The 13,338-nt window shown below is 36.0% G+C and overlaps 1 protein-coding gene across 3 annotated transcripts in view; it reads left to right on the forward strand.

The window, feature by feature from the left end:
* Window positions 1-13,338, forward strand: part of Ssbp2 (single stranded DNA binding protein 2) — a 259,016-nt gene that overhangs the window by 222,788 nt on the left and 22,890 nt on the right. For 2 of the 3 annotated variants that reach the window (XM_027401755.2, XM_027401753.2), the window contains 3 exons: window positions 1,832-1,880; window positions 9,191-9,226; window positions 10,968-11,022. In XM_027401755.2, the coding sequence (XP_027257556.1) occupies window positions 1,832-1,880; window positions 9,191-9,226; window positions 10,968-11,022 (140 nt within the window). The remainder of the gene's footprint in view (window positions 1-1,831; window positions 1,881-9,190; window positions 9,227-10,967; window positions 11,023-13,338) is intronic. The other variant, XM_035440490.1, reaches the window with a different exon arrangement.

Below are 13,338 nucleotides of genomic sequence, written 5' to 3' on the forward strand. Positions count from 1 at the left end.
ATATTTTCTCTTATGTAAGATTCTGCTATTGATAGGAAATAGTTCTTAAATAGAATGAAGTCTTACAAGCTTATTCCCATTTCTTGTTACTTTCCCTTTTATTTTAGAGTATTTTATAATTCTTTTCATTTTTAGTAAATTAGGAGTCTCTCGGAGACAATGAAAAATACATATATATTTAGGCATAATAAATATTTTCCTGTGGAAGAGAACTTTCCAATTAATCAAGTTCTAGTCAAAGAGGATAATCATTGCATTGCTGTTATGCCTAGCAAATCAAAGTTGGACTAAAACAGAATACACGATGTCTTCATTACACTTTTAAAATAAATTGAATTAACATTCACTATTTATAATCTTTAAAACAAATGTGTGACAGCCCCTCCAAAGATCTTGTTAAGTGGCACCTGTGACTTTCCTCATGACATTTTAAAAGAAAAAGAAGATCTTGTTGGGCTACTGAAAATTTGAAAAATAAGGCATGGTGTTCCCCAAGCTCCACTTTTAAATGGTAGCAAGGACAGAGTTGAGGAATGTTTTCTTGTCATTCCTTCTCATTTGCCATGAAAATGTAACAACACTGAAAAGAGCCAGCTCTGGCTCCCCCAGTAATTAAAAGCTGTATTCTAATCAGCCACCATAGCTTTTAATTGCAGAATTAAACATTCACAACAAAAAAATTTTAACATCATTAATTGAAGTTCATAAATAAAAATTGGTCACCTGGAAAAAAATGCTTACAGTGGTGGGAATGTGACAGACATTTCTGTTTTAAACATTCAAAATAGGCTTTCAACATTTCTAAAACAAGGAAATACCCAATATTAAGTGACGTAAAGTAAAATTTACAAACTATGGCCAAAATGTAAGTATTTTCTGATGTATTACAGATAGTTTTTGAAAGGAATCATCAGTAGCAGGTTTCCATGGGTGTCAGGTCTGCCCTGAAGCACTGCTCCTTCAGCCTTGTAGCCTTTTATAGCAAATATCATTTGCTATATAGTATTTGTAGCAAAGATCCCATGGCTTCCAGAGGGATTCTCACTGGGGCTATTTAAATGAGTGAATTCTAGAGGAAAATTATCTCCTGAATTCTAAAATGAATAATATATTAGCATAGATTATCTCCCTTCATTTCAGGACTTGTTCTCTCTACTATATTCAACTAAAATTATGAAAATATGAATTTTATATATGTAATTCACATGCCCATTTAAAGGCTACATTCTTTTCTGGCAAACAGCAGTACTGATACTTAGTAACTCAATGGCAACCTTACATTATAATGGTATTGGCAAAGAGATGAACACCAGACTCAATGCTTCCAATGGTGACTAAGTCATCATTAGCACTAGATGATGCATTAATATATAATCTATTTTAATATAATTTTAAGGAGGCACGTTTAGATAGTACTTGTTTGTAATTTGACAATAATCATTTATGTAGCTATTTTACAAATCATTTCATTTTCAATGATACACAGGTGACTCATACTGGTATATTGGATTATATTTATCTGTATTTGATCCCTTTTACTCTAAAACTGGTGAAAGTCATTTAGGAGCATATATAGACTGCTATGGGTGATTTCTATTTCTTGTTTATAAAAATAAATAATATTAAACTAGCTATACATGAAACTATTTCATGATAATTTTTTTCCATTCGAGGAAAAACTATTAAGATGACTATAAAGTGATTTTTGTGCTTAAGTAAAACTGTGCCTGGTAACTGAATTACAAACATTAATGTTTTGTGCCTTGTTCTTTACTTACTATGGAACCATTGAGGCACATGTTGAGATTTAATCTGTCATATCATTTTGTAGGGGTCCAGGTGGTGGTAGACCTTGGCCAAACCCAACAAATGCCAATTCAGTGAGTATATATATTTTGCACTTTATAACATTTAGCAGTGAAAAGACTATGGCTTTTGAGAGCTTCATAAGAGCTTAACACAGTGGTGTTAAGCTTTTGAAGAAGGTGTTCAAAAGTAGTTTTGTTCATATTCTTTTAAAAACGTATCTAATTTTTGAAATTGTGTAATTTTTCATTTTATTATGTAAACATGTGTTCTGTTTCAGTTAATAGATTTTCAAAAGTAAAGATAGAAACAGTGAATAATACAACAGTGTGCATATCAATCTATACTAATCATAAGATTTGATCTTCTGTAGTAGCTACAAGATCATTAAGTTGCCAGATAAGATGAGTCTCAATTAGAGGAAACTGAATTACTATGATTGTGTGTTGTGTTTATCATACCTACCAGGTGCACATTTGCCTAGTGCCTATTAGCTAAATTGCCATCCCTGCATATCTATGTATCTGACATCCAGGGAATTTTTCTTATATTTTTGTGGCAGTGGTTTAATGCATTTTTTTCTCTTAATGAGGTCACAGAAATAAATGCACAGTTTGAAAATTAAGCTATCAGGTTTTAAACTGGATGATTTTAGTTTTATGATCCTGGAGATGTTATACTTCATCTTTGAAATCATAAGCATTTCAGGAGGTGAGAGAATTCGTGTAGTGTACACACTCTGCACAGACACCCAAGGTAACAGGTTCAGTGAGGACTAGGCAGACTAAGCTCCATGAGTAAAGCCCATGAGCACTAAACCAAGGGGTGCATCTTGCTGGTTGTACACAGGTCCTTCTATTCACTGGCAATTGCCCGAATGCTGGATTAGTCAGAAAGGTGGCTAATATTTAAGATAAATTTAAAATTTCAGAGAAATGAAAAAAAAGGTGTCAGATAGGGAAGACATGATCATAGATCCAATGATGTTCTAAAGCAAAGGCCTGATTACTTCCCACTCAATTCAATCATCCATGTTTTAGAGAAAATATTAATTTTGTATTATTTTCTTTCAGTTTTAGTATTCATGACATTTAGTAATTATTTCAGGTAAAAAGAAAGATGTTGCTTCCACTAGAGCCTTTGGTGATATGTTCAGCGAGTCTTTATAAACTGTTATTTTGCCAGATTATATTATAATGTTAATAACTTCTTCCCAGGGCTTTCAGTTGCTCCTGTGCCTTAGGAGACTTTTCCTTTTCTTTGCTTCTTGCTCTTTGCCTTAGTTTATTCAGGATTTCACTTTGAAATTACATCTGACATGCTGCCCAAATACATTTCTTTTGTCCTATTAAAATACCCATTAAAATGTCTCTAGGTGACACTGAGATCTCTGACAGTCTTCTTAGTACCAGAGTCTAGGAATCCCTGTTATCTCCATGATTGAAACTAGGCAGAAAAGTGAAGCCCATACTCCACTGTAAGCTTGGTGTCCACACAGCCACTGCAGGCAGAGAACAATCCATACTCCATATCCATTGGCACTATTGATATGTACGTGAGAGTGTAACTAGAGCTGCTGAGGACCATGCCTGGCACTCGGGGGAAGTGACAGAGAAAAGTTGTAGTATATTATCCAAGAAAAGTGTATTTAATGGAGGCAGAGATGAGAAGCAAGTCCCATATTCTGTTGAATTTCAGTTGTGAGGGTCCCATGTCTTCAGAATTCATCCAAGTGCCTTGGGTGTACTAGTAGGTCCAGTGGCTCCAAACCGGGATGGAAATGTGCACAATAAACTGCTCCATGATCAGCCTGGAATGGGCACTGGCCAGTTTGGCAAGTGAAAACTGAAAGTGGTCCTTTCTGTTCATGTGTGCACATACAGACATGTCTCCCCCAACTCGAAGGATGTGCATTGAGCAAATAGTGGGGATGTGTGTGGGATCATCAGGAAGAGCAGGAACTTGTCCTCAGCACACAGAGGAAAAATACTCCTCTCACAGGGAGTGAAGAGCAGAGAGGAAAAACTGCAGACAATGGGTGGCCTTCTAGAAGAGAGGGACTGTCTACAAACACAATTGATTATTTTGCAGTGATGACTCATTGGTGTTATTTTGAATTCCAAGTTCCTTGGACTTTCTGTACATGTTTACTATGGCAGATGCCTTTCTGCTGATATCAGTGCAATATGTCTGCCTGCTCGGGGCAGCATATTAAACTGGGTTTTCTGGTTTCATCTTTTTGAATATTATTAACCTTCTCCCCATTATTTTGAAATAATATCAAATATACAGAAGACCTGGGAGAAGGTCACTAAGAATGCCCATGCCCCCTACTCGGTTCCCCAGTGCTAACGTTTTAGGGTTCAGGGTTCACTCTCTAAGCTCTCTTACACTTTCCTGTTCTGTGTAAGTGTCCTGAGACTTTACTCCTAGATATTTCAGTGTATCTCCTAAAAATAAGATAGCATCTTTCATGACTCAAAACAGTGCTCAGAATCATAGCAGTAACCCTGATTAACGCTGTTTTCTAATCTGCAAATCTTACTTCAATTTTTCCAGTTGTCTAAATAATATCTTTACGCCACTCATCAGCCATGTGCCTGGTGCTTTTCATCTGGAACAGCTCCCCCAGCTCATGGTTGTCTCTGTTAACTTGCAGTTGTGCTGATTGTAGACCAGTTATTTAGAGTGTCCCATAGCTTGCTTTTATCTGACATCTGCCAGGATGCCGTGGGAGGAACTTTGTGTTTTCCTCAGAACACCATTGCAGGAGGCTCCCGTGGACCTGTCTGGTCTCTGGTCACCTTAGTTTGGATTTCTTGCCTAAGCTGCTGCTTGTACAATGTCTATTATACTAAAATTGCTAGTTTTCCTCTGTAAATATCCATATAGAACCATACTTGAAACTGGTAAATATTCTTTTCTTCCTTCTTCTCAGCAGCCATTTTTGGCATCTATTGGTGATTCTTATCTGAACATTTTCTTTCCCCACTGTGTTGGTCAAAAAAAATGGCTATTTTTAAAACGTTTTCTTTCCTTCTCTATTAGCCCAAAAAAAATCCCTTTTTATTTGCTTATCATGATAGTCGTTAATACATATTAATTGTACAAATTAATGAGGATCTCAGTTCTCACATACATTTGTTCATTTGTCATATCTATCCACCCTTCAAACCTCTACCTACCTTTTTCATTATCCCTCCAGCCCCCTCCCCAATCCTTAATATTCTTTCTTCTAAAATTCCAGATTTAAATCTGATTTAGGTCCCAAGAGTTCAGGAAATGTGCCTACTTTTTTCCCTGACCTCTGTTCATTACAACTCATGAAGGCTGTGTGTCACCCAATGTTTGGAGCTTCTAGTTGAACAGAAAAGTATATCACTTACCTGCTAAGGAAAGGAATTGAAAATAACTTTAACTGACCTACATTTGCTTTTCTTGAGTCATGTGCTCCTTCATGAAACAGGCAGATGGGATAAATATGTACTGCCTAGGTCATATGCCTACTCCTGAGCCTGCACAGCCCATGTCAAGTCAAAATAAGGAAAGTACAGTTACCTGGGGAAATATGAAAGGGGTTGTTAGTAAAACAAGGAATAGACTATAGTGGGAAATTACCAATATGGAGTCAGGTAGAAATATAAGGGTATTTAATAGGGAAAAGCCTTACTTACAGAGAGACCTAGCCAGCAGTCTGTACAGCAAGTACCAAAGTGAAACCGAAAGAGCAAACGCAGTCACACTACGTCACTCTGACCATGCCCTCACAAGCGAGGTCAGGCACAGCCTCTAAGAAGGCATGGCTACAGCTTCCCCTACAATGGACACAACACCAAATGTTTAGTATGGCACTATATTAATCAGTTCACTGACTTGACATGAAAAGGCAAATGGAGGGAAATCCTTTAAGGAAAAATATGATTAACTATAAGGGCAATACAATACATTTTAAATTTTAAAAAATCACTAAAAACTGGTTCCTACTTTCCATTGCCACAATGTATGATGGTGGCCTCCCCAACTCTAGTTCATCAGTACTTGTAAGATTTTTGTAGACTTCCCTACTGGAGAAAGGTATGACTAGGTTGTTCACAGTTATTTTAAAAGCAGTAATTACTGCTTTAGCCCTTATTTATTCCACCACAGTCATGGGTATTAAGACACAGAATTCCCTTCTAGTTTAGTCATGCAACATATTTGGTCCTTAATTTTCTTCATCAGCTTTTTGTAGATAGATGAATCTGATCCTCTGGTAATCTCAACTGTGTCTTCATTTTAACATGTTTTAAAAAATTTTGTGTGTGTGTGTGTGTGTGTGTGTGTGTGTGTGTGTGTGTGTGTGTGTGTGTGTTCCTGATTGTATATAAGAGTACCACATTCATATAGGAGCCCATGGAATTCAGAAGAGCACACTGGATCCTCTGAAACTGTAATTACAACAGCATTTGTCATTGCGTGCTTTCAAATAATTTGTGAAATGACTCTCAATTCTCCGATCCCTTTTATTGTGGTCAGCTTTACCCACAACTCCCTCTGCCATCTCTTGTCTGAAATCTTGCAGCAGTCTATTTGAATTCACTTGCCGTGGTCTCTGTAGAGTCACCTTACTAAGGCATGCATTTGAACAGTTCTATAAAACCTTTTGTTTTCTAAGCATTCATTCCTGGTCCAAGCATGTGGCCTTATCATTTACTACACAACCTCTAAGTCCTGCAGTGTGGCAGCCATTAAAAATTGCATAACAGCCCCTGGATGTACTGTGCAATCTCACATTTCTTGTCCTTTCTTCAGTTCTTCTCATCTTTCCTCATGTTACACCTTCTTTCTATGCATCCCAGATTTCCAGCTCAGAAACAAACCCACTATACTCATAGTATTTCTGTCTCTTTGGATTCAATATATGTCTTTCACACTATGCTGTCACATCCTATTGGCAGCTTTCAAGAGTGCATATTCAGTTATGTGCCAGGGGTAGGAGCCCAAATGCTGAATTATAATCAGAAAACTGAAGAATATAATGTAGAAACAGTTTGTATAAGCTAAACAAACTGTCCAGACAGAGATGGAAATAAATTGAACAACTAGATGAGATAACAATTTGTAAAGTATTTAAAAGTGATAGTTCTATTTCACCATGTGAAGGGATCATGAAGACCTGGGTGGATAGGGAGGCTGGAGGTGCTGTCCTTGGAAATGAACACAAGACTCTTGTTTGCTTTTTCTCTTGGGCATAACAGGTGCAATTTTAAATTTGTAACCAATGGCATGCTGACCAGAAAATGATGGCTTAATATATGGCAGAAGGGCAAAGTAGCTACTCAGGATGACATAATGGCTCTGACAGCCAGCTCACAGGAGTGTAAAGAAGTCCCAATTTCAGAATTGGTTTTTCATTCAGAAAGTTCATGAACTGTGTATTAAACCCCTTTAGTAACTTGAAATCTGACAAATGAGAATATGTACCAAAGAAGTGGGTAAATACTACAGGCCAAGAATTTTTCTTCCTCCTAAAGTTGACTTGATGTTCATCACTTACATGCCAGGGTTTCTGCAAAGGCTGAACCAGAAAATGGGAAGATACTAGTGCAGAGCATGTAACATGTAACTAACATGTTACAGAGTGTGATTGTATTTGTGATCTTCTCATCCTTGCTTTGTGCCTTCCTCCACAAAATTTCTTATAAAACAAAGAGGCTAACTAGCAGATGACCAGAGAAATAGGAACCAGTTTACTAGGTTTTGGAAGAATGAATTTAAGATATTTGAGGGATAAAAAAACTGTAGAGTATAGGAGAATGCAGAGGTAATTTAGTTATAAACAAACCAAGACTAACTGACTGAGAAAACACTAAAGTGTAATAAAAAATAATCTGACAGGAATACAGAATAAGTTTTGTAAGCACAAGTAGTAAGATTTTAGGCAAGGGAATTGTCCAGAACTCAGTACAGAGCTTCTGAACTCTCAGAAAGGGGAGAAAAATAGCAATATGTTACCAAGTTCAGGAATGTAAAATGTGAATAATAAAGGGCTAAAAGATGATGAGATTGTCATGATAGACAATATCAGAGTAAGAAAACACTGGCCAGGTGCTGAAGACATGGAGATAAAATGCATTCTGGAAATCAGTAGAATGTTGGCAATTCAGAGGGGGCAAATGTATCAATTTAAAGCCATGTATTTAAAAAGCTGGATGGTAGATCATGAACTGAGAAGAGCACAAGAAAGCAGTCATGCATTTACTGAATGGAGGTCAGGTTCAATGCCATGAGAGACCTTACCTCAGGGGAAGTAATTGTCTTCACTAGGATCTGAGCACTACAGTAGCTGTGGGCTCTTGGGCTCAGTCAACCCCCAAAACACACCAAAGTAGAGGCGTTGGCAATGTGTGTTCTGTGCTTACAAAAAACAAGGACACCAAACAGTGAAGAGGAAACCTTTTCAAATAGCCTACTATTAAAGAGTTCCAAACATCATCAAGTATTTTAAAGGGGAAATTAAGGTTTATAGAATTCCTTATTTGTGACTTCATATTACTGCATTGTTATGGCAGGTTTGGGCCCATCAGAGAAAGGAATCAACGTTTTTGCCATTCAGGTCTTATTCTGGCCTTGACTAGCTCATTCCAGGGAGACAAATTACTGTCTTTTCGCATAATAAAGCATGTGGACTTTATCATGCAATCGAGTTAGTGGGCTTGTTGAAAAAGAAAATGTTTAACTTCTATTAACACCCACACTTAGGTGTTTATTTTAAAGTATATTTCTAATTGTTCACTTCCTTTGTCAGCACTATGGATTAATTCGTCCTCATGCCAGGAAAATGGCCTCTTCAGGAGGGGCTTCATTTAAAGAGAAAGGAGATCATTGTTCAGATCTGGTCCTCACAGATTATCAGCCTTTGAACGTCATAGTTAGCAAATTTCTTTGAATTTATTGTATTGTTTTAATACTAAGCAGGGAGTGTGAGAATTGACATATAGTGCATGAAAGTAGCAGCAAATGTCTTGTCAATTTACGTACACTAGAAGTTTTATCTGTACAGGATAATGATCTGAAATCTTGTGGTTTCTTGGTTTTAGTTGTTCAAGTACACATCTTTATAGACTGTCTCATTAGTACACACATTGGATACAACTGACCTAAGCCAATATAATTTGAAGCTATAGTTTTAAATTCCTCTTGACTGAAATCTACATTTTCTTGTGAGTTCAATATAATATTACAAATGCTTGGTTTTTTGGCACTTACAGAAAGGTAAATTCCTTTATGTTTTATTTTACTTTGTGATATATTTTAAACTTGATGAAAGAAGTAGATTTATTTAATTTAATCCCATGCAGTCACATGAATCAAAATGTTTGTTTCTGTCCTGCTCATGTTCCAGATACCGTACTCCTCAGCATCTCCTGGGAATTATGTAGTAAGTACATTTGGGTTTGCTTGCTCATAAGAATTGATGTTACATTTTATTTGAGCAATGAAATTGTTACCCAGATGTTAAGAAGAGCCCCTGTGTATTGACCAAGAAGTGAACATCTTGAGCTGTTTCATCTGCCAATCTCAATACATATGTTGATGTTCATTAGTGAAACAGTTATCAGTCTGGCTAGAACTGCCTTTCGTACTCTGTTTTACTTCAGCATATGTTTCTGGGAGCCACTACAATGCTCTCTACCCAGTCATAAAGAGAGCCATTCCCAGATAGTGATACGCTTGAATTCGCAGTTCTCTATGAGAATAATGCACATACCCTCTCCAGGCCTGCTCACCACACATAAAGGCTAAGAAAACAAAACAAAAAACTATCCCAACCACACAGTAGATCAGACTATAGAATAAAGTAATAATTTGGAAAGATCTTTTAGTTTTTTTCTATTCCTAGAAATTGAAAAAAAAACCATTTCCTTGTTACAATCTAGTATACATTAACATTTCTCAGTATTCATGTAGACATGAATCCAAAATTAGCAGGTTTTTGGATCACCTCTTTTAAAGTCACAACCCTTTGGCTATCACCTATTTTATGATGCTTGTTTATCCGAAGACTACCATAAGGAATAATTTCTTATAAAATTTAGGAGAAAATATTAACAGAGAAGTGAGGATAAAATGGTAAAATAGGAAGTTTTTCAGAGTTTATATGCAACTAGAGTGTAGTAAGTAGGAGTACACAAGAAGAAAATCAATGAGCATTTTGACCCCCACAGAAACACTATTTTATTAACATAGGGAAAAGCCCTCTGGACCTATGGTCCTAGTGCTCAATGTTCCTTGGAGCCACTCCAGCCAAAGAAGTCCAATTCTTGACACAATTTGTATGCAACAAAATAAATTAGAATAAAACTCTCTTAAAGTCACTTAATAAGCCTGATAATTTTTATGAATTTATATTTATTTTAAAAGAAATTTTAGTTGTTTACTTGGTGGGAAATACATATATTATTTGAAATAATTGGTAGGTTGTATTACACACTCACAATAAAGTAAAGATTTAAGCCACTTGAGTAATTTGACCATTATACATAGGTACCAGAAGATTCTGAAGCTTGTTGCCTAGTCTATATGTTTAGTTGTCAGAGTTGAGGGCAGATCTGCTCCTGCCTGGTCAGTGGAGCTGCAGCCTCCATAGCCGGCAGCATTAGTGGGGATCATGTCTCATTTCCCACTGAAGTGATAACTAGTGTATTGCCTCTAAGTGTAGCAACGAAGCTGACAGAGAAAAGAAACAACATTAGTGTGTCTGTAATGTGATCTCTAAATTGGTATCTCTTAGAGAATCTCTATGCAAATGAATTAGTTTTAGTAAAAGCTAGGGATACAGAATGTGAGAAAATTACAGCAAACAATTAAAGTACATGGGAATTATTCCTATTTTGTTGGTTTGTAAAGGCCCTATTAAGTGGTTTCTTCTTAACCTCATTATAGGTGATGTGATTAAGTCATGAATAATAAACCAGTGTTACAGGCTTATTGTTTTTGGAAACTTGTCAAAATAGTCTCAACATAGTTAAGCTAAATTATGTTTTGCATAATATTGAGTTGATTGTGAATCAAAGAAAATAATTGGATTATTATAGAGATAAGTATAACCTTTTTCTGCTTTTCCTTACATTGTTTAATGAAATGCCTTATTTTTACTGAAATTTTGTGTAATTATTTAGGGTCCTCCAGGAGGTGGAGGGCCACCAGGAACGCCCATCATGCCTAGTCCAGCAGGTATTGTAATTTAAACTAGCTACATGGACATTGACTCCTAGGGTAAATCCACAGAATATAGAAATTGTTTTTGAAATAAGCCTTGAAATTTTCATTGTCTAAGTATAATTAAAGACCATAGAGGAAGCAGGTGGGACAAAGTCAGAGTCTTAAAACAGCTCCAGTCCAGTTAAGAATTTAGAAAATTCAGCCGGGCATTGGTGGCACATGCCTTTAATCCCAGAACTCTAGAGGCAGAGGCAGGTGGATCTCTGTGAGTTCGAGGCCAGCCTGGTCAACAGAGTGAGTTCCAGGAGAGGCACCAAAACAATACAGAGAAACCCTGTCTTGAAAAAAAAAAGAATTTAGAAAATTCCTCTTGTGGGATTATGGATTTAGTAAGTATATGCAATGTGTTGATTTGTATGAATTACAAGTACCTTAACTTAAATAAAAATCCCTTAAAACTGAAAAGAATCCATAGCCCCCATCACAGAAAAGTCTATAGTAGTAAAACACTGAAGACATAGACCATAAGGTTAGAATAGCAAACTGACTCCCACCCACATCTTACTGAGTATGACTGTAGTTATATAGTACTGTTTACCCTACATGTCTATAGGAATTCATCACTTAATAAATTTACTAAATAGTAAATTTCTACAATAAGATGTACTTCCGTATATCCATAATAATTCAACATAGTTATTTCATGTAGTGTTAGCCTTTTTTCCTCTCGATACTGTAGTACAGAGTATTAAGCATGTTTGGAGACTAGTGACTGGAATTTAAATTTTCAAAGATCCAGAAAGTTATGGAACATGATCAGAGCTATCAGATAGTTCTTAAAAGTTGACTCTGTATCATCTAATGTTTAGAGATGCAATCCAAGATTGTATATAAGGATACTCATTCACTGTTCTCAGTAGTTAAGCTAATCTGTATTCCTAACCCAGTAGTGGTAAGATTATTAAATTTAAGGCATATAATAGGCTATAATTAAAATTTTACTGAAGTAATCATTAAAAAATTTGTAATGGTGAGAAAAATAAATGCTTATTATTCAGTACAATATCATCACAGTTTTATCCACTTACTTTTAATGACTTATTATAATTATGTACACTTGTTAATGTCTGTGTGCGGGCATGAGAACAGGAGTGCAGGTGTCCATGGAGACCAGAAGGCAGCCTCAACTCCCCTAGTTACAGATGCTACCAGGGAGTTATAGATGATTGTGAGCCCCTTTGTGTTGGGAACTGAATTCAGGTTCTCTGCAAGAGTGGTATGTGCTTGTAACAGTTGGGTAACCTCTCCTGACTCACACAGACATAGGTATGTGTGTATATATGTGTATGTTTATACCTGTGTATGTATCACAGAAATAAGCTAAGGCTTTCAGTGCTTCTTGGTAATAAACTAGATGAGAAAGGTGTATAATTAAAAATAATTTTAGTATGGTTCACTGTGAAGTCAAACGTTAAATATTTAAATTTAGTTCTAAGATATATAAGTTTAAAAGTCATCATTATTAATGTTTCCAGTAAATAATTTTTGTTTTGTACATTTTATTTAAAACCAAATTTGGTAATACAAAATGTTACCTTAGTTTACTGTTTTCTCTCTATCCATAAAAATGTCATCGTCTCTATCTTCCAAGTGTCCAAATGAAGCAGAATCTATCAAAGACAATTTATATGAACTGATTGCCTTGCTGCATCTCATTCTCGTGTTATGAAGTTAGTGTATAGTTTATGAAAATGTCATGTGATTTGTGCTCCATTCACTATAGACTAGAGCCCAGGTTCAAGCAACACTAAGCATAGCAGGGGATAAGTAATCTAATCACCTCTTCAGTCTGTCTTGATGGCCTCGTTTGCATACTGTCTTCAAGTCATCCTTTACAGTGAGCCAATGTCCTCAGCCCCAAAGACGCATGCCCATAGATGCACTTAGTGTAAGGTTCTTCCAGGAATCCAAAGGAGGCATGCATTTCTTAGAAAATCATCCTTATTTCTCTTGATAGTTTTTCTTTCTTGGGATGAAATTATATTTTCAATTAGTCTTAAAAATGATAAATTCATCTCTTGCATATTTAAAATCTGTAATCCATTTTTCTTTCACCAAAAATAAAGATAAACCCATTTAAAGTTTTCATGTACTTAAAATCAAATCCAAAATTTTCTGAAATATGATAGAACTTTCCAGACAAATTAAAGCAATAAATCTAATTTGTTATCTGAGGCACACAAGCTAAGTAAAATATAGCCCCATTTCTTTTGATAAATTCTTGATAGCCAGGTGTGAGCAAAAGAGCAGATACAAGGCTCACTGCAT

Source organism: Cricetulus griseus, chromosome 2 (assembly GCF_003668045.3).
Source record: "Cricetulus griseus strain 17A/GY chromosome 2, alternate assembly CriGri-PICRH-1.0, whole genome shotgun sequence".
In the NCBI taxonomy this organism is placed as follows: Eukaryota; Metazoa; Chordata; class Mammalia; order Rodentia; family Cricetidae; genus Cricetulus; species Cricetulus griseus.